At 37.3% G+C, this 20,374-nt stretch overlaps 2 protein-coding genes across 2 annotated transcripts; one reads left to right on the top strand and one right to left on the bottom strand.

The window, feature by feature from the left end:
* Positions 1–513: 513 nt before the first annotated feature.
* LOC126715164 (ATP-dependent zinc metalloprotease FTSH 6, chloroplastic) lies at positions 514–4,689 on the bottom strand. The gene is made up of 5 exons (XM_050415624.1): positions 3,832–4,689; positions 2,708–3,248; positions 2,004–2,317; positions 1,382–1,622; positions 514–1,042 (listed from the first exon to the last, which is right to left on the bottom strand). Exons 1-5 carry the CDS (start codon positions 4,425–4,427, stop codon positions 701–703), a joined length of 2,034 nt encoding a protein of 677 aa, XP_050271581.1. The 5' UTR covers positions 4,428–4,689; the 3' UTR covers positions 514–700.
* Positions 4,690–15,477: 10,788 nt separating this feature from the next.
* LOC126715163 (pentatricopeptide repeat-containing protein At2g36730) lies at positions 15,478–17,376 on the top strand. The gene has a single exon (XM_050415622.1). The coding sequence runs from the start codon at positions 15,588–15,590 to the stop codon at positions 17,133–17,135; it is 1,548 nt and encodes a 515-aa protein (XP_050271579.1). The 5' UTR covers positions 15,478–15,587; the 3' UTR covers positions 17,136–17,376.
* The last annotated feature ends 2,998 nt before the right edge of the window (positions 17,377–20,374 follow it).

Raw genomic sequence — 20,374 nt, 5'->3', positions numbered from 1 at the left:
TAAGAACAAGGTTTAGATACAAAATTTGTTGTAGCCATTAGATTTGTTTTACTCAATATCTTTTTATTGAAAGTGAATTTTGACAAATCCACTATTAGATTACATCTTCTTCTTATTTACTCCATGCTTGCAAAATTTTTAGAAAATTGAAGATTGATAGCTATGTTATTAATAAATTGTTTAAATTGCAAGTTTTTGTAATTTAAAAGCATGCATAAAATATAAGTTTATAGATCATATAGTAAATAATATTCAATTGACACAAAATTTGATGTGTATTAAGAATATAAAGAACATACAATTTAACGATTAGAGTTTCAAAATATGTAATAATATTTATTTAATTAAGTAAGGTTGTACTTTTAAGGCTACAACAAATTTTAAAACTAAACTTTGTCATTCTTTTAAATGATGAACTACAATTCTTAAGTCACGTTGGAGGCTCAAATACTCTTTATAACCTTTGCAATTCATTTTAAGAAATTGTTTGGTTATACCATAAAAAGCATAAAATTCCACACAAATTCTAGCATATTTCTATAATGGATTTGGGTAAAATTGCGGCTTACACTAAATGAAGTTACCTTACACCAGCTATCATATAAGCTTTTTGTATCTATCAAACTATCGACCTTTACTTCCCTCCTACACATACTGAGACTAAAGTGTCTCCATGGCTGTATAATTACACTGAGGTAACCTAAGCTTCTATCAAATCACGGATAGGGGTTCTATCCATCTCAATGGAAGAAATATCTGTGAATTCAGATAGGATTGCCCTGAATTCATCACCTGTGAGGGTTTCCTTCTCCAAGAGAACATCCACTAGTTTATCAATAGCTTCACGGCTATTTCTTATGTGGTTCTTTGCAATCTCATATGCACTTTCTATTATATCTCGTACTGATGAATCAATATCTTCTGCAAGCTTTTCTGACATAGAGTTTCTAGCTAACATCCTTAGTACTACATCACTGCTTTGGAGTACTGGATCAGTCAATGCCCATGGCCCAATCTCAGACATGCCAAACATTGTTACCATCTGTTAATAAAAGAAAAGAAGTATGTTATAATTTGGGGCTAGTAGAAACAAATTCATATAAACAAAAATATAAAAAAAAACAACTACCCAAGCCACAAAAATCCCAAAATTTCTTTGAGACAACTTCCAATAACTACAAAAACAATAACAACAAAGTTCAGTGGATGTCAACAAACTAATCACACTTGTTTCACACGTATTATTCTTCTTCATTCTATCATATCCAAAGTTATACCTTCTCTTACTTCCTTAATTAATGTGACGTAATTTCTAACAAATACATATGGTTGTTTAATTAGCTACGTGCCAAAGACAACTTCCTTTATGGTGAACACATACCTGTCTTGCTATCTGAGTGATTTGTTGCAAGTCTCCAGCTGCACCTGTAGTGATTTCTGATTCTCCAAAAATCACTTCCTCTGCTGCACGACCTCCAAGGCCTCCAATTATTCTAGCAAATAGTTGCTGCTTAGAGATGAGGGCAGGGTCTTCACCAGGTATGAACCAAGTTAGACCACGGGCTTGGCCCCTTGGGATTAGAGTGACTTTCTGTACTGGATCATGGCCTGGAGTCAAAGTCCTAGAGGTTGCAAAGAATTTAGATCAATTTAGTCCCATATGACTTCAAAGAAGCAGAATAATCATAAATAATAATATTATAATAGCACTCTGTCTTAGGCTTAGCTCCTTGTTGGGCAGCTAAATATGCTTTAATTGAAGGCAGATTGCCAAGTAAATCACTTCAGTGAGAGTTGAAGACAGATTGGATTTTGTCATGTACTAATTTACTTTAAAGAAGGTTACTAATAAAGCTCCAGTACACTTGAAAGCTCATGAATTACCAAAATCAAGTACATTTTCCCTTGTGATTTCTTTTGCTTAGGTAGTATATACAAACCAATTAAATAAGAGGGAAATGTTTCAGTACTTTACAGGGTGAGGAAAGATTTGAGCTACTTACGCACACACTGCATGCCCAATTTCATGATAAGCCACAAGAATTTTGTTCTTCCCATCTGTCATTTTGGTTCCCTCCATTCCTGCCACAATCCGATCAATTGAATCATCTACCTCTTTCATTGTGATCTTCTCTTTACCTCTCCTACCAGCAAGAATGGCAGCCTCATTCATGAGATTTGCCAGGTCTGCACCACTGAAACCTGGGGTTCGCATGGCGAGAACACTAAGAGATACATCCTTATCAAGTTTCTTGTTGTTGCTATGCACCTTTAATATTTCTTCCCTCCCTCGCACATCAGGTAATCCAACAGTGACCTATGTAAGCAGCAAAGAAAACCATAAACTTCCATTCAAGGCCTTAAAAGTTAAAAGAATGTTCATGTCAACCTCAAATACCATAATATTTCTTAACCAATTGTGTGCACAACAAGATAGTGTCACATTTTCTATAAATAAACATTTCTAATTTGGGAAACTTTTAAAAGGAAATGAACATTTCTAATCTAACAGACTAACAGTGACCTATGTAAGCTGCAAAGAAAACCATGAATTTCATTTAAGGCCTTTAAAAGAATGTTCACCTCAACCTCAACTATCTCTATGGTAATGTGTCTTAACAAATGGCGTGCACAACTTGATAGTGTCACATTTGCTTAAAATGAGCATTTCTAATTTAGGAAGGTTTATAAAGAAATCATAGCTTACCTGTCTGTCAAACCTCCCTGGCCTAAGCAAAGCAGAATCGAGAATTTCTGGTCGATTGGTAGCAGCAATAACAATCACTCCAGTGTTTCCATTAAAACCATCCATTTCAGTAAGCAGCTGGTTGAGTGTTTGTTCCCTCTCATCATTTCCTCCACCAATACCTGTTCCTCTCTGCCTCCCAACAGCATCTATCTCATCAATAAAAACCAAGCATGGGGAATTAGCCTTTGCTTTGTTGAATAAGTCCCTCACTCTTGAAGCCCCTACACCAACAAACATCTCAATGAACTCTGACCCAGATAGAGAAAAGAAAGGAACCCCTGCTTCTCCAGCAATTGCCTTGGCCAACAATGTCTTTCCAGTCCCAGGTGGACCAAGAAGAAGAACTCCTTTAGGAATTTTAGCTCCAACTGCAGTAAACTTTTCTGGGGTTTTCAAGAACTCAACAATCTCTTGAAAATCTTGCTTTGCTTCATCAACACCAGCAACATCATCAAACGTAACTCCAGTGTTGGGTTCCATTTGAAATTTAGCTTTGCTCCTGTTGATAAACATATGGGACAAGTATACAGATAAGATATGCAGTGAACATTTAGAGCACTGGAAGTAATTGGTCCAATGAATTGTCATAGATTATTCTATTTGGAATCATGTAAAATTTAACTATTTTGAAAAGAAACTAGCTTTATAAAGTTGATGAGAATTTTTACAATCCAAATAACAGTGAAATGATTAAATTCACAAAATTTTAAGAACTTAAACTTTTAGGACAAGTGATAATTCATCATATAATGAGAACATGTGATATTAAATTTTGTCTCCACTTAACTCCCAGAAATCTCACTTGTAGGGCCCTAGGCTTGTATGTGAGAGAGAGTGTTACAATAATTATTAAATAATTAAATATATCCTTTTTTTTTTAACAAGATAGAAATTTTACTCTAATCTAATCTGTGTGTATATGTGTATGAAACTCCTTCCTGAAAACGTGAACCCTACCCTTACTCCCCACACCTTACAAATATTTATAGTTATGAAGTCACCATCCAAGATTGTACGGTAGTAATTAACCATTTTCTAACCGTTTAAAGTTTTGGTACAAGTTTTAATTTATCATACTTTACCTTCCAGGTCCAAATGGCAAGTTGGGGCCTCCTGGAGTGTTTGTAGATGATGTTCTAAGCAGCAAAAGGCCAAGCAATATCAATGGAAAAGCCAGATTCCCCAACAAATCTAGTATTGCAGGCCACCAGTTCACTTGCATTGGATGAGCAGCAAAGTCTACATTCTTCTCTTTCATTTTCCTCAGAAATTCTTGAGGCAATCCAGGTAGCTGAATTTTGACCCTCTGGATTTTGTTTAGTATTGGATTGAATATCTCAGCAATGGCAACAGTCCCATTCTCAAACAGGTCTACCTTTCTTACAGCGCCTTCATCTAAGTACTGCAAGAATCTTGAGTATGACATTCTACTTGAAGTGGCTTCAACTGGACTCTCTTGTACAGCTCTTGCAGGTTGAGCAACAGAGAGTCCTCCTCCAGTAAGGCCCAAAGCAGTTGACTTTATTAGCTTTCTCCTACTGATTTTGATGTCTAAAGGTGTTTTCTGACATGGGTTTTCTCTATGAGTACTTTTTGTGAGGTTGGTGTTATCCTTTGAGAAGTCCTGAGACTTGAAGATTGGAGGGTGGGAAAGAGACAATGATAGAGCAGGTGACATGTCCTTTGTTCAACAAAGGGTTATACCGAGCAGTACACAAAGGTTTGAACTTTGAAGTGGCAGTCTTTATTCTTTGGTTTAAGCTTAAGCAGTTGCTGATTGATTTTGTTTTATGGGAGAATTGTTTAGATATAGGGATCATTGGAGGTTTCCAGCACTTCCACTTGGCCTGTTTTGGAGTGGGAATTGTCCTCTGATTTTCCATTTGATGATTCTTGAAGTGTCTAGAATGGTGGTGTTCTTAGCCTATTTGTAGATGAAAGTGTGAAAGAAATGGGAGTCTTTGAAAAGCATGTTCCTGCTTGATGACCATACACTTGGAAAAACTGGGATGGTCATCAAGCATATATTAGCCAAAAAGGAGATCTTATCCTTCTGTCTCAACCGTACACTTGGAAAAATTGAGATGGTCTCATTTTTTTTTTTGTTTGTTTTTGTTTTTGTGTTTATATATGTGTGTGTATTCTTGAATTCTAAAGAGTGTCCTGATTTCATGCCAGTATGCCACGATTTGTTTGTACTAATATGGTGGGTAAAATTTTCTTTTTGGATAAAATTAAAAGGCTAGAAATATGGTGGCCATTAGACCTGGCCTATAGTTATGAATTTACCATGGCTGAAAATGCGGCTAAAAAAAAGTGGCTATAGGCTGAATTGTCTTATAGCCACATTTTTAAGAGCCATATAGTCATGTTTTAAAAACGCAGATATAAGACTTTTTTTTTTTTTTTTTTGTAGTGTGGGTAAATTTGGAAAAGGATTTAATCTGTTTGAAAAGAATTTATTTTATAGTTCAAATTAAAAGCTATATATTTAGAAATATATTTAATGCCATTGTTGGCTTTTTGTTTGTTTGTTTTTTTTTTTTTTTTTTTTTTAGAAACAAACACACATATAGGGGAGAAGGAAATAAATTATAATATAAAGGCACACCACAAAAGCAGGAAGGTGCTCTCTCATCAATCTCTAGTGAGTCGTGTCTGCACTCACCTACAGGTTTTCACCTCTCGAACATGGCTTTCTTATAAACATGCATCTCTATTTGTAGGAGCGATTGGTTAGTAATCTACAACCAAGCACTCCTTTCTTTGGATGCTTATTTCACCAAGTGGCTCTTTACGTACAGAAATTGCCTCTACTTCCAGACCCACCAAAGATTAACCATTGCATAACTCTTCAATTGATTTGACCACTGGTCATGTTGTACAAATCTCAACTCTTTGGTATTAAACCATTCAATATTCAATAACTTCCTCAATGAGAATTACATATGGCTATAATGATAATTTTTTAATTTATAAAATATTTGAAAATAAATTTATTGTGTATTAGCCACCAAATAAATACTTTTTTTTTTTTTTTTTTTTGAGAAATGGATACTTGCTGATATAAAAAGCCAAGGATGAAGAATCATCCAAAACAAAAGATATAATATCTGATGGAACACACTCCAGCCAGATAAGAGAAGAAAAAAATTGTCTCGCTCGCTGGGCTAAGGCATGGGCGACCACATTACCTTGCCGACGTACGTGAGCGAAAGAAATACTCCGGAAAGAGTTTGATAGGTATGTAATATCCTGTATGAGATGCCCGCCACGAGAATTCTCCATACCGGTTCGCCTTAAGGAATTTACCACAGACTCAGAATCGCCCTCACATATAACTTGATCAAACCCGGACTCAGCGGTAAAACTTACAGCACGCCTGGCAGCGAGGAGTTCAAGTATTTCCACAGATGGAGGTTTCACAATCTGCTCAGATAAGGCAGCTAACACCCGACCCTCGCTGTTACGGACTACCACCCCAATACCGGCCATATTAGATTCCGCAAACATGGCACCGTCATAGTTAGTTTTTACTGAACCCGCACCAGGAGGTTGCCAGCTGGTAGGAGAAGCTCTGCGTCTGATGGAATGGTGGCTGTTCAGCTCCTTGAACTCACAGAGGTAGTTTTTGGCAAACTCAGCGATATTGCCAATAGGCAGGGGGTTATCACAGAAGCGCGCTTTGTTCCTTTGATACCAGATTGACCACGCCGTAACAGCAAAAAGCGGAGGCAGAAGTGGTTTGGTCTGGATTTTTTGAAGAACTTCCGAGAAAGAAGCAGGGGCCGTTAAACTCCTGCCTACCCAACCGAAATCAGACCCCCAAACCACTTGGATGCCATTGCAACTCCAAAGAGCGTGCACAACAGACTCCGAATCTCCAGAACAGCGAGCACAGACCGATTCCTGAAGGATTTTACTTTTCATGAGGTTGTCTTTTGTGGGCAGCGAGTTGGAGCAAGCTTTCCAGAGAAAGTGCTTGATCTTCCCAGGCACCTTCAGCTTCCAAATGGATTTCCAGAAGCTTTTCTGGGAGTCTGAAACTTGAGGCCGATTCATATCAACATTATGGAGCTCGCACAGGAGTTTATAACCAGTCTTTACCGAATAGCATCCTGATTTTTCAGTTTTCCAAACCAAAGAATCGGATTGAGGAGTAGAACACAGGGGAATAGATTTAATGAGGCATGCATCAGGTGGAAAAAAGCACCGGTCAATGAGGTTGGTATTCCACCAACCCGTAGCAGAGTCAATCAAAGAATCAACAGTGGACTCTGGTGTTAGATGAACAGCAGGAGAACAGATTCGCCCATCAGAATTAGGGAGCCAAGCATCTTTAAAAATCCGAACAGATTTACCACTGCCTACTCTCCAGAAGGCTCCCTTGTTAATTAAGTCTCTAGACCACAAAATACTTTTCCATGCAAAAGAGCCCGTAGAATCCTTAGCATCAAAAATTGAGCAACTTGGGAAATACTTTGCCTTGAACACTTTATAAAAAAGAGACTCCTTATCATGAATCAATCTCCACACCTGTTTAGCCAACATGGCTTTATTGAATTTACAAAGGTCTTTGAAACCAAGGCCCCCCTCACTCTTCGGTTGACACAAGACCTCCCACTTTTTCCAATGAATTTTTCTCTTATCACCCCTTTGACCCCACCAGAACTTCCGAATGAGCATCTCAATGTCTTGACAAAGCCCAATAGGAAGTCGAAAACAACTCATTGCAAACGTAGGGATGGCTTGAACCACCGCCTTCAAAAGAACTTCTTTGCCCGCTTGCGACAATAATTTCTCCTTCCACCCTTGGAGTTTACCCCACACCCTATCCTTAATGAAATTTAAGCTGGCCTTTTTTCTCCTCCCAACCACCGTCGGTAAGCCCAAATACCTCTCATACTCCTTTATTTCGGCCACACCAAGCAAATTTTTTATTTCTTCCCTTGTGTCACTAGATGCATTGCAGCTGAAAAAGAGGGTCGTTTTATCTGAGTTAATTTTTTGACCGGATGCACATTCATATTTCCCCAATATCTCTTGAATTTTTTCCACATCTCCCACCCTAGCTCGGCAGAATAATACACTATCATCCGCAAAAAAAAGATGCGAGATTTTTGGACCATTTCTGCAAAGGGAAACCCCCTCAATATGCTTGTTGTCCACTGCATGCTCAATTAGCCCATTTAAACCTTCAGAACATATTAAAAAAAGGTAAGGGGAGAGAGGGTCACCCTGTCGAATGCCTCGTGTTGGCACAATATGACCTTTAGGTTCGCCATTGACTAAGATCGAATAGGATACAGACTTTATGCACTCCATAATCCATCCTATCCACTTCCAGTCGAAGCCCATTTTTTCCATGATCTTCTGCAGGAACACCCATTCCAACCGATCGTATGCTTTACTCATATCCAATTTTAAAGCCAAATGGCCCATTTTTCCCGTTCTTTTTCTTTTCATGTGATGCAACGTCTCAAATGCCACCAAGATGTTATCGGATATGGCTTTGTCCGATTGAAAGGCGCTCTGAGATTCTGAGATGATATGGGGTAGTACTTTCTTCAACCTATTTGCCAAAACTTTCGAAACAAGCTTATACAAAATATTACATAAAGCAATAGGACGGAATTCAGTGACAAATTCGGGGCTTTTTACCTTGGGAATTAAAGTAATAAAAGTGTGATTCAAACCTGATTCAATTGAATTCGAATTTAGACAAGAAATCACAGCTTTAACTACATCGTCCCCAATGCTCTCCCAATAATGTTGGAAAAAGACTGGCGGCATTCCATCCGGCCCCGGAGCTTTTAATGGAGCCATTTGCTTCAGTGCTTTCTCCACCTCATCCTTTGAGAAATCTCTGGTAAGACACTTATTCATATCATCGGACACCACCTTCTTTGTATGTTGGACAACTTCCTCCAAGTCATGCGGATTAGAAGAAGTAAACAATTGGTTATAATGTTCAATAATCATCTCCGAAACTTTTTCTTCACTTGAAACTATTCTGCCCTGAGAGTCCCTAAGTTCCGTAATGTTGTTTCTCCTGAAACGTTGAGACGCCCGGTTATGGAAATAGCTCGAATTTTTATCCCCAGAGATCATCCAGTGCACATGACTACGCTGCTGCCACATTTTTTCTTCCACTCTAAGCAAATCTGCCACTTCAGATTTTAATTGAAGAAAAAACTCCACACTCCCTCCTTTCGTTGCATCCTCCTCTGCTTGTTTTAGATTCTTTTTTTTCTCTGCCAATGCACTAACCACATTCCGAAAAGAATTTTTGCTCCAAACACGCAGCTGAGTTCTGCATGTATCGACATTCATCATCACTTTGGGCATAGGTGGTTTCGAGGAAATAGTCTTCCAGGCGTTTTTCACTGTGTCATGGCAGCCTTGCTCTTCTAACCATATATTTTCAAAACGCCAGGGGCGTTGAGGTTTTAAGTTAATCCCATCGGGAAGGACCAAAATAGGGCTGTGGTCCGATGAAGCACACACAAGAGTTTTCACTTTTGTTGCAGGAAAAAGATTAAACCAATCCGTTGTGCACACAGCCCTGTCTAACCTCTCCCAAACAATACCCCCATCCGGATAAGTTTTGTGCCACGTAAATTTACAGCCCACAAAGCCAAGATCAAACAACCCACATTCATCTAGCGCTTCACGGAACTTCAGCATTTGACCATAAGGTCTCAACCGACCACCCACCTTTTCCTGCGACTTCAGAAGTTCATTAAAGTCACCTCCAACCAGCCACGGTACTGAGAAACGGTTATTTAGCTCTCGCAACAAATCCCAAGATTCTATACGAAGCTGAGTTTCAGGAGCACCGTAAAAACCGGTAAAGGACCATACATTCACTTTTCCACCATTGAACAAGACGTCAATATGATTATGAGATGAGGACATTACCTGCACGTCAACATCCTTCTTCCAAAACAACACCAAGCCACCACCGCGAGTTAACCGAGAAACTCCATGGTGATGACCAAAACGAAGCGAATCACGTAAACCAAATAGCCTAACCTCATCCAGCCATGTTTCGGCTAAAAACATCGCCGTAGGATCTTGTGCCCGGACTATATCGCCAAGCTCTTGAACTGTCTGCCGGTTCCCAAGCCCGCGACAGTTCCAACATAGAAGATTCATAATTCCCGGCGGAGTTGCTCCGCAACCTCCGCCGATCCCATTGATGAAGTAACCATCGTGCTCTGTTTTTCTGCTACTTCCCCTGTTTTTTGTTTTTTTTCCTTCACTGCATTTGCTTCCTCTCGGGCCTGGTCTTCTCTTATTTTGCGTTTTGGGCCTTCACTCCCATAGGGTGCTTCCTCCATTAACTCAGAACTGATCCTACTTAAAAGTCTAGTCCATTGGCCTTTTTTTCCTTCCTTTTTTGGGCCCAGCCCAACTCCATCTTTATCTGCTCTGCCCGGCCCAGCCAAGCCTTTTTTAATATCAGCTTTTGCTCTTATACTGCTGTCCGTTGCACCCTCCAACCGCACCGTCCCTCTGCTCTGACAGCTTTCATCTTTTTGTAGTTGTGAACCTATTTGTCCCTCTAGGCCCCCTACTTTCTCGCATGGGACATTATCAAACTTTTGAATGTCACTGTCAATTTCCTGCAGTTTTGCCAGGAACGGGTCTCCTCCAGCGTATGTTCCCATGCTGGTTGGGAGAAAAATAGGGTTTAATGTCATGGGTAAGTGTTCCGCAACACCCAATGCGACTCTACCTCCACTAGTATTCACGTCGCTGTCAGTGGTTTGGTGTGCGAAAGCTGGTGGTGAGGGAGAGCCAGCTTTACCTTGCCATTCTGTCGTCAAGTCCACATCAGTCTGCGCTCTCGATGCAGCTAGAGGCTCAGTGGCATTTAATGTATCCCCCGTCAGTATCGAGGCTTCCGTTTCAGCTTGTTCTCCAGAGGGAAGATGGCCAGATTTTTCCGGTGCTGATGAAGTATTCGTTTGGGTTCTTGCGTTCGCCTGTGACCTCTCCCCACTTGATTTCTGACCCCCTCTGTCTTCAAAGAAACCCGATACATGAACAACTGATTTTTTGATGTTACCTATCTGAGAAGCTCGCATAAAAGGTCCAAATTGTTTATCCTGGGATTTAAGAGAACCTTTGCTTTCTATCCACAGGTGGCAATCTTTCTCATCGTGATCCAGGCGCCCACACCAGTAACATATGATGGGTAGTCTTTCATATTTGAAGGAGACCCATACTCGATCGCCTTCTTCCAGATTAACTAATCTTCCCCTGCATAGTGGTTGTGTCACATCCACTTTGACCCTCACTCGCACACAACATCCTCCAACCTCTGTTGGATGAGTTTCCGAGGAGCACACCTCACCCATCGACCTGCATATATCTTCTGCCACTTCCTTAGATGTGTATCTTATTGGAATGTCGAAAACTTGCACCCAGAGAGATGTCTTGTTAAAACTAATATCTTGTAGAGGAGTGTTTTTCTCATACTTCTGAATCACCACCAGGTGTTTATCAAACATCCAAGGCTCACTGCTCAGAACCCGGTGGATATCTTCCTGGTTTTCAAAGACAAACAACAGAACATGATTGCCCATATTTTTTATTGTGAACCCCTTCATCGCTCTCCATAAAGGTTTGAAGGTCCTAGCAATAGCATCAACGTTCAATGCTCTTTGGGTTAAGAATTTTGCTGCTATGATGTGTTCCTTGGATCCTTGGTTTTTTCCCAACGTGATCTTGTCTCCCTCTCTGTCCAACAATGAAAATTTGGTCCATTGTTTTGATAGTTCTTCCATAACTAATGAACTCAAATGAGAATGAATAGAAAAATGAGAATGAATAGAAAAGATGGTAGTAGGAACTTTCACTATAGAGAGAAGAAAAATAAACTGTTTCCCAGACCCCTTGAAAGGAAGGACCCACTAGCTCTGCAGATAACAAAGTTATCTCAGAGGAAAAACAATCCTTCAGAAGAAGGAACCAACTATTTCACAACCGGCGAGAGACTAGGGAGAGCCCAAGTCAAACGCTAGAGGAAAACCAAGATACGAATCTTTCATGAGGCAAACAAAACTCATTGATTGAAGTCTCAATAGGTGTAGTAGCAAACAAAATCTTTTTGAGTTACCACAACTATTTATGTGATAGATTGTGACTGATTGCCTACATAGGCTTATCATTTTTAACCCATTATTTGCAAAAAAAATTCCAAAATACATGTCTTGTGTAATTCCAAAATACATGTCTTGGCGGGAGACTAGGGAGAGCCCAAGTCAAACGCCAGAGGAAAACCAAGATACGAATCTTTCATGAGGCAAACAAAACTCATTGATTGAAGTCTCAATAGGTGTAGTAGCAAACAAAATCTTTTTGAGTTACCACAACTATTTATGTGATAGATTGTGACTGATTGCCTACATAGGCTTATCATTTTTAACCCATTATTTGCAAAAAAAATTCCAAAATACATGTCTTGTGTAATTAATAAATGCTATTAATTACACAAGACATGTATTTTGGAATTTTTTTTGCAAATAATGGGTTAAAAATGATAAGCCTATGTAGGCAATCAGTCACAATCTATCACATAAATAGTTGTGGTAACTCAAAAAGATTTTGTTTGCTACTACACCTATTGAGACTTCAATCAATGAGTTTTGTTTGCCACCTTGCCCATTCAACACCATTTGCTCTGCTAGCTAGCACTAAAAACCTTACCTTTACTCACGTATAAAAGGACTTAATCAATAATGTTAAATTGATGTCCGTACTTTAATAATATAAAAAAAGTGAAAAACATGAAAATATTCAGTGCGCCTCTGCCTCACCGCTCTCCCGCCTCTATTTGCCAACACCTATGATTACTTTCAGCTAGTTCTAACATGGCCACCAACTTTTTGTACTGCTCCTTCGCCATGTAAGGAACCTATTCCACAAGAGTTCATTCTAAATGGTTTATGGCAGAGTAACTCAAAATCTCGACGTTATCCATGGTGCACTGGACCGGAACTCAACCTTGAATTGGTAAATTTTAGACACAGACAACACTATTCTTCCATATTTTAGTTGTACGTACACTAGCTATATTTTCTTTTTATAATTTAAGTTTAAAGTCTTGCAGATTTCAAAACTGACCCCAATCTTGGAGGAGGAATGGAGGAAGCATAGAAGGTGTTGTAGGAAGCAGTTCAATGAGTTCGAGTACTTCCAACTTCCAACGTGCATTGAACCTAAAGAAGAAACTGACTATATTAAAATTTCTCGCGCAATCGGATATTCACCCAACACCATTAAACCGCCCTACTATCCATCATATTCATAATAAAATCACGTTCGCCATTTGGAAGCAAATTGATTCTAAACCACACCTTTGGTGTAAAGGGCACAAGCTTCTGTCAATGAGTATCTGCGTTGATTATTCGGCCCAGAAATTCATAAATTGTCCAAGAGTGTTGGAAGAGGTTCGTGCACATGGTGAACAATGCGGACGTCGTGTGGCTTTTACATTTAGTCCAAAATAGATAGGCATGTCCGTCTCGGAATGTTTCTCTTTCAATAAGCCTTTAAAATAGTTTTCTTTTATTCTACGGATTTGTCTGTGTTTGTGTTCAGAGTGTTGCAAGGCAGGTCCCGTTGAATATTGTTCTGAATTAATGTTGTGTAGTTGTGTAACTGGCTTGTCCCTGTGTTGCTGTTGTTGTTTTTTTTTTTTTTTTAAACTTCATTTTTGAACTCAATGGATGGAACTATAAGACATTTAATTATCCTGATTGAGCATGTAATGTTATCCAGTTGCACTTATTGGTTGTCTATATATATATATATATATATATATATATTTTAATTCCATTAACATATAGTAGGAACCGAAGAGTCTGTTACAATCAATGCAACAATCATTGACAACAACAATATCTATAGCACTTTCTGATGAACTTTAGTCTTTATTGCAGAAAAAACTAAACGGAACTCCAGTCTTTTAAGGCATGACTGGATTTACTTATGCACTTGAATCACATCAAACAACACTTGTTTCCATTTGTCCTTCCTAGCTTATTTACATCAATACTGTCAAATGGATTGAAAGGTTGCACATTACACAATATTTGTTTTAGTCCTCCAACAGCATTCACAACTGAAACTCTCCCATATAGCTCATAGCCAGGGCTAGCATTAATTAGGTCAAGGCCATTTTCTAGGGCCTCAAACTAAAAAGGTCCTAAAAATTTTGAGTTCAATAATTAGATATTGAAATTAAAAAAATTATCTAATTAATTAAACAAAGAAAGAAGAAATGAGCATCTCTCACTTTAAGAAGGCTTCTAAAAATATGAAACAAAATAGATATTCAACACGTACAATTAAAATCCTAAATTGTTTATAGAAAAAAAATTCATATAAGTTTGATGAATTGCCGTTAGAATCCATTAAGCTCAAATTTTGTCATTTTAATGAATTAACATAGGCAAAGAAATCATTTTAGTTCTTTTGTCCATTACTGATGTAATAATATTGTTTTAGGATTAAACATTAAAATTTATTTAAATATTTTTTTGTTTATTTGATAGGTGAATAATTAAATTATTTTTTATTATTTACTCATTTTAAATAGTATTTTATTTAAACTTTGAAAAATAAAACATTTCTTTTTCTCATGCTCTCCAAAGTTGGTAGGTGAGAGTGACTCTGGAGAGCTTCAAGATCTTAAAAATCATAATATTTTTTTCTCAAACTTAACTCTGAGATTTTGGGGTGAATTGAATTGTAGGTGAGGGGGGTTTATTTATACTGGGAGTGGGGGGTATAGGGTTAGGAGTTTTTCAACGTGGGATGGTGAAAAGTTTGGAGGGAGTGGAGAGCAAGCAAAAGTTCGATTCTTCTTGTAGCTTCTTGTAATAGAGAGCAAGTCAAATTCAAAAAATCATATCTCACTCATTTCTTAATGAAACTAGTCCATTCTTGTACTCAAATTGAAGCCCTCAATGTCTACATAAAGAGTGACTAGTAAAATTGTTAATATCATTTTGATAATTGTTTCGGTTTGTCTATTAGAATAAAATATTTCAGTATTAACTTATTTCTAGTCAAATGTACCATTTCGAAGTTATTGCTATGTAGTCTGTTTATCTATATAAATACCGACCAAAAACTTAGATGATAAAAGAAATTCTATCTCATTCATAGAGCACTAGCATCAACTATGCTATACTAAGTGCTATTTTGACACACTAAAATCTACTTTTTAAAAAAAATTTACCATATCATTTTACAGTACACTCTACATTACATGTTTTATTTTAAGATTTCAAACACATTAAAATAATTTTAAAAACACTCCTTTGAATAAAAAAAAAAATACAAATTAGCTTTTTTGAAAGTAAATAGTGGCGTGAGAGAGAGAAGAAAGACATTTGCTGATAAAGGAAATGTGACATGAGGAGAGAGAAAGAATCATTAAAATATTTATAGCATTATGACCGTGCCATGCCATTTATAGAACATCATTGTAGCTTCATGTCATTTCTTTTTGCATTTGGCACATCTCATGAAGCAATAATTTTTGTGTTTGGTGTGCCATATGCTAAAAATTTAGCATTTGGCACACTTGATGCCAAGGCTCTAAGAATAGAAGTGTTGTTAATTTTACAATTTAATATCAAAATATTAAAGAATGGGTAACAAATTAGTAATGACCCAAAACAAATGTGTTAAAAGTGCAAACTCAAAACAAAGCCTACAAAAGCCCATTAGTCCAATACCTATACTGATCCAACTTACACAAATAAACAAACAAAAAGAGAGATAAACAATCAATAAGGTAAGACATAAAACTCAATGCATGGTTCGGTTTCCAATCCCAACTGCCAATCCCATCTTCCCTCCAAATTCCTCCAACTGTAATTCAAATTTCATTTCCAAAAAGCACCAATGCCTCACTCTTCTCAAGCTCTGCTCCTCAGCCCAGCAGCTCTTTCAAATCCATGCTCAAATCATAGTCTCTGGCCTCCACAGAGACAGCTTCCTCTTAAGCGAACTCATCCGGTTCTGCACTCTGTCTCCATCAAAAAACTTGCGTTATGCGCGGTCGATTCTCAATGGTTTCGATGATTCGACGCCTTTGCCGTGGAACATTGTCATCAGGGGATATGCCTCGAGTGATTCTCCGAAAGAGGCGATATGGATATTTCTTGGAATGCGAAGGCGAGGAATTAGACCCAATAAACTCACGTTTCCGTTCCTTTTCAAGGCGTGCGCGGCGGTTACGGCGGTTAAGGAAGGGAGGCAGGTTCATGGGGAGGTTGTGAAGTGTGGTTTGGACTCTGATGTGTATGTTCAGAACAGTTTGATCAGTGCTTATGGGTGTTGTAAGAGGATTTCGGATGCGTGTAGGGTGTTTGATGAAATGTCTGTGAGAACGGTTGTTTCTTGGAATGCTGTAATAACTGCTTGTGTTGAGAACATGTGGTTTGATGATGGGATGTGTTATTTTTTGAAGATGAGGGATTTTGGTTTTGAGCCGGATGAGACCACTATGGTGGTTATGCTTTCTGCGTGTGCTGAGCTTGGAAACTTGAGCTTAGGGAGATGGGTTCATTCCCTAGTTATTGTGAGAGGGATGGTTTTGAATTTTCAATTGGGTACTGCCCTTGTCGACATGTATGCAAAATCTGGAGATGTAGATTATGCGTGGTTGGTGTTTGATAGAGTGCAAGAGAAAAATGTTTGGACATGGAGTGCAATGATTCTGGGGCTAGCTCAACATGGGTCTGCTAAGGAAGCTCTTGATCTTTTCTTAAAGATGATGTATAACTCATCAATAAGTCCAAATTATGTCACCTTTCTTGGGGTCCTCTGTGCCTGTAGCCATGCAGGACTAGTGGATGATGGGTATCGATACTTTCATGATATGGAGCATGTGCATAAAATTAAACCCATGATGATACATTATGGTGCAATGGTGGATATATTGGGCCGTGCCGGCCAACTCAAGGAGGCTTATGCTTTTATAATAAACATGCCTATGGAACCCGACCCAATTATATGGAGGACTTTGCTTAGTGCGTGCAGCATTCATTATGTTAATGACAAAGATGGGGTGGGAGATAAGGTGAAGAAGAAGTTGCTTGAATTGGAGCCAAGGAGAGGTGGGAATTTTGTGATGGTTGCAAACATGTATTCTGAAGTTGGGATGTGGGAGAAAGCAGCAGATGTGAGGAGGATTATGAAAGCTGGGAGGTTGAAGAAAATGGCGGGAGAGAGTTGTGTGAATTTAGGTGGATCCATCCATAGGTTCTTTTCTGGATATAATGATCAAGCTGATTATGGGGTTATCTACCAGTTATTAGATGGGCTGAGCTTGCACATGAAGATGATTAACTTATTGTAATTGAAATTGCTTTTCATGATGCTGTTCTATTGCAGAATGTGGAAACTGGATTTGCACAACCTCTGATTTTCCATGAATTTTGCTTGTCAGTAAGTTTTGAGCCCTTTATTTTTCCTTTCAAGTGTTACTTGAAAACTTACCTTTACATATTAAAATATCTTTACTTTTATACAATCATCTGATGATCGACAGCGCATGGTTACCAAATAAATTGTGACGTGTATGTCAGAATTTTATTTTATATGGGTCTCTCCCTCTCTCTCTCTCTCTCTTTCTCTCTCTCTCTCTCTCTCTCTCTCTCTCTCTATATATATATATATATATATATATTAATTTCATTAAAATTGGATCAATGGTTTTGAGATCATTTCCACATATACATGTGAGTCTATTCAACAGTCAATGATCATAAAAGTTGATGGAGATTAGTTTGCTTGAAAAAACCATAAAGGAGCATATAGATGGCTATTTTAAGGATGATTATACTCTCTTGGAGAGTGATAAATTGAATGCTAGTTTTTTTATTTTTTATTTTTTATTAATTATTTATTATTATGTATAAATGGCCTAGTGTGTAATGGATTTAATGAGATGTGCAGAAGTCCCTTTCACACCTATAAATTAGGTTGTTTCTACCCATCAAGAAAAAATTAATGAGATGTGTAGAGAATAAAAGACCTTAGTATCATTACTCATAGCTGAAGGTTACACTTTTTTGTTTGTTTTTCTATGCTTCACTGTGATGCACTAAACTGATTTGTGTGGAAAGGTGCTTCCAACACTGTCTTAACAGTATATTAATGGATTTTGTGACGAGTCTCTCTAGCAATGATGACCATTTCAATCATATACAACTAGTTGATCCATAATCGACCACCCTAATTCTTCCAAGGAGAGTCTTCTCCGCCAAAGATGAGACTAAAATATTATTTCATAAGTTGTAGAAGACATACTACACTTCTTGTTCAGAAAATCATTGAGAAAAAGTTTGTTGAAAGAATTGAAAAAAAAAAAAGAAGGATTTTGTTTGTTTGTTTTGTTTTACTTGAAACACATATGTTTAGATAAGGGGGCACTAGTCCCATCTACAACACAGTACTCCTAAACAGATAAATGAACAAAAGAGATGGAGATTGCTTTACAACTAGAAACTAGACCAAGAGGCAACAGAAAGAGCTACCAACTTTTCCATTTTGAGCCTTAGCCCAAATGGGGCCACCCTAATCCAAAATATCTGTTCAAATTACAATGATCTCAGTCCTATGATTTCTAAACACCGCTACAATACAAACATGATCATTTCTTACCACAGCATCAAAGTTACATTTGCCAAAATCTGGAGCTGGGGGACAAGGTGTTGAAACTTTAACAGAAGGTTTGATTGAATCCTTACTGATTTGTATGTTGCATTTTTTTCCCTTTTTTTTCCAATTCCTTATTAAATTTTCTCACACAAAAAAAGTACACACTAATTTTTAGTTCCTTTCCTTGCAAACACCTAAAGCTCAAGAGGTCTATTGTCATTTTTCCCTTACTTGTTTTTCTTTATAAAAAAGAGCTAGTGTTTGAATCTCTCTCTTATTGTTATAACTATCGAATTTAAAAAAAAAAAAAAAAAAAAAAAAAAAACATACACACACTCCTACTCCTAGCTTATACAAGTACAAGCAGTTCAAGATGCGAAATCAATTAGTGCAGATTGAGTTTTTACTTTGTTTTGAATGGAATATCCTAAACCTATCCCTTGATACGTACATGTAAACGTGTCAAAGAGTTCTTGGAAATACCAAAGTTAATTTAGCTTCAGCACGTTCTTAATAGTCTTTGAGGTTGGGCGTGGGGGTTTTAAAATCCTCCAATGAAACACTTTCTTGGTAAGTACAATTCAATAGAACACGCTTGTCCCTCTTTTCTTTTCTTTTTTGGTAAACCTTGTCCCTCTTTTCTATATTTTAGTTTTTAATGTGTATGGTGAATTAAATTAGAGATAATTTTTTTTTTTAACAGTTGTTGGCGTGGTTTACTATGATTTTTTTTTTTTGTTTTTTGGGTAAACTTCGTCTACTATGATTAGCACAACAGAGATGTCATCAGTGAATCATTATCTATGTAAAGTAGTGTTGTTTCAAAGTACTTTTTTTTTTTTTTTTGATAAGTTGTTGTTTCAAAGTACTTGTAGCTCAATGAATCATTATCTATGTAAAAGTAAGCTTGTTTCAAAGTACTTTGTAGCTCAGTGATATTGTCTAGTGTTTCCACTTGAAATGTATGAAAGAAAAAAAGTTATCACCTTGGTGAGGAGTGAAAAAAATTCGGAAAAAATTTTGTTCCTAACATTGTTGTTTTTTCTAATGGTTAATTGTAGCTATCCAGCATAAACTATAGGGATATTTGTAACATGTAGCTAAACTACAAAATTTTGCAATCAACGCCCTAATTCAGGAATAATTTGCAATTTCCACCCACTATCTAAATTAATGTCTAAATTAGTGGAGCACACTTCAAATGCTCTTATAGTTTTAGATGGATAATTTCTCAATAAATCATTAATTTTTATACAGAAAATTTTTCAAATTTAGATGCAAATTTCATATTTTAGGGTGGATCAGGATGATTGTAATTAAGCCTTTCTTAATTTTGTGGGTTATGTGCAGTACATCAATAAAAAAGGGAAAATATTAACAGATGTCCTTAGAGTAATTGTTAATAATTCATTTTAAGAAAATTTTTATGAGAAAATAAAAAAATAAAATAAAATTTTGACAACTTTATCCATTTCCTATAAAAGTGGTGTCAAAACTTTTCTAAAATGGATCATTACCCTAAGGGCACCCGTCAGCATAACCTATAAAAGAAAATAAAGTAACAGATTGCTCACCTGAGACCAAAGAATTCATTAATACCCTTATCACAATCTGGTTTTTATAATTCAATAAAGCACGTTGTTTTTTATTTAACCCTCCTTGAAAGATAATTTTTTAACCCAGAATCTTTGGAGCATTACTTGGGGTCCGTTATGCAAGCTTTTCTAGGCCTGAGAGTTCATTAAAATTTAACTATCCCTTATCACGTTTTGCTTATTTATAATCCAGTAAGGTACGTTTTGTTCTTTAATCTTCCAACCCTTTTATTTATTTATTAATTTTGTGGGCTTTTGTGATTTGTCATACATGTGCATATAAAGTCAAATCGACAAGTTTTATGAAATATTTTGAACCAAGAATGTATAGAGGATAAAA

Source organism: Quercus robur, chromosome 2, assembly GCF_932294415.1.
Source record: "Quercus robur chromosome 2, dhQueRobu3.1, whole genome shotgun sequence".
Classification (NCBI taxonomy): Eukaryota; Viridiplantae; Streptophyta; class Magnoliopsida; order Fagales; family Fagaceae; genus Quercus; species Quercus robur.
This window is presented reverse-complemented; position numbering and strand designations above follow the sequence as displayed.

What these genes read in the sequence shown, in the direction of transcription:
- LOC126715163 (XM_050415622.1), top strand. Translation starts at nt 15,588, where the DNA reads ATGGTTCGGTTTCCAATCCCAACTGCCAATCCCATCTTCCCTCCAAAT.
- LOC126715164 (XM_050415624.1), bottom strand. Translation starts at nt 4,427, where the DNA reads ATGTCACCTGCTCTATCATTGTCTCTTTCCCACCCTCCAATCTTCAAG. An exon ending in CAGGGAGGTTTGACAGACAG is followed by an intron (nt 2,318 to 2,707) that starts GTAAGCTATGAT and finishes CTGCTTACATAG; the next exon opens with GTCACTGTTGGATTACCTGA. An exon ending in ATTGGGCATGCAGTGTGTGC is followed by an intron (nt 1,623 to 2,003) that starts GTAAGTAGCTCA and finishes TGCAACCTCTAG; the next exon opens with GACTTTGACTCCAGGCCATG.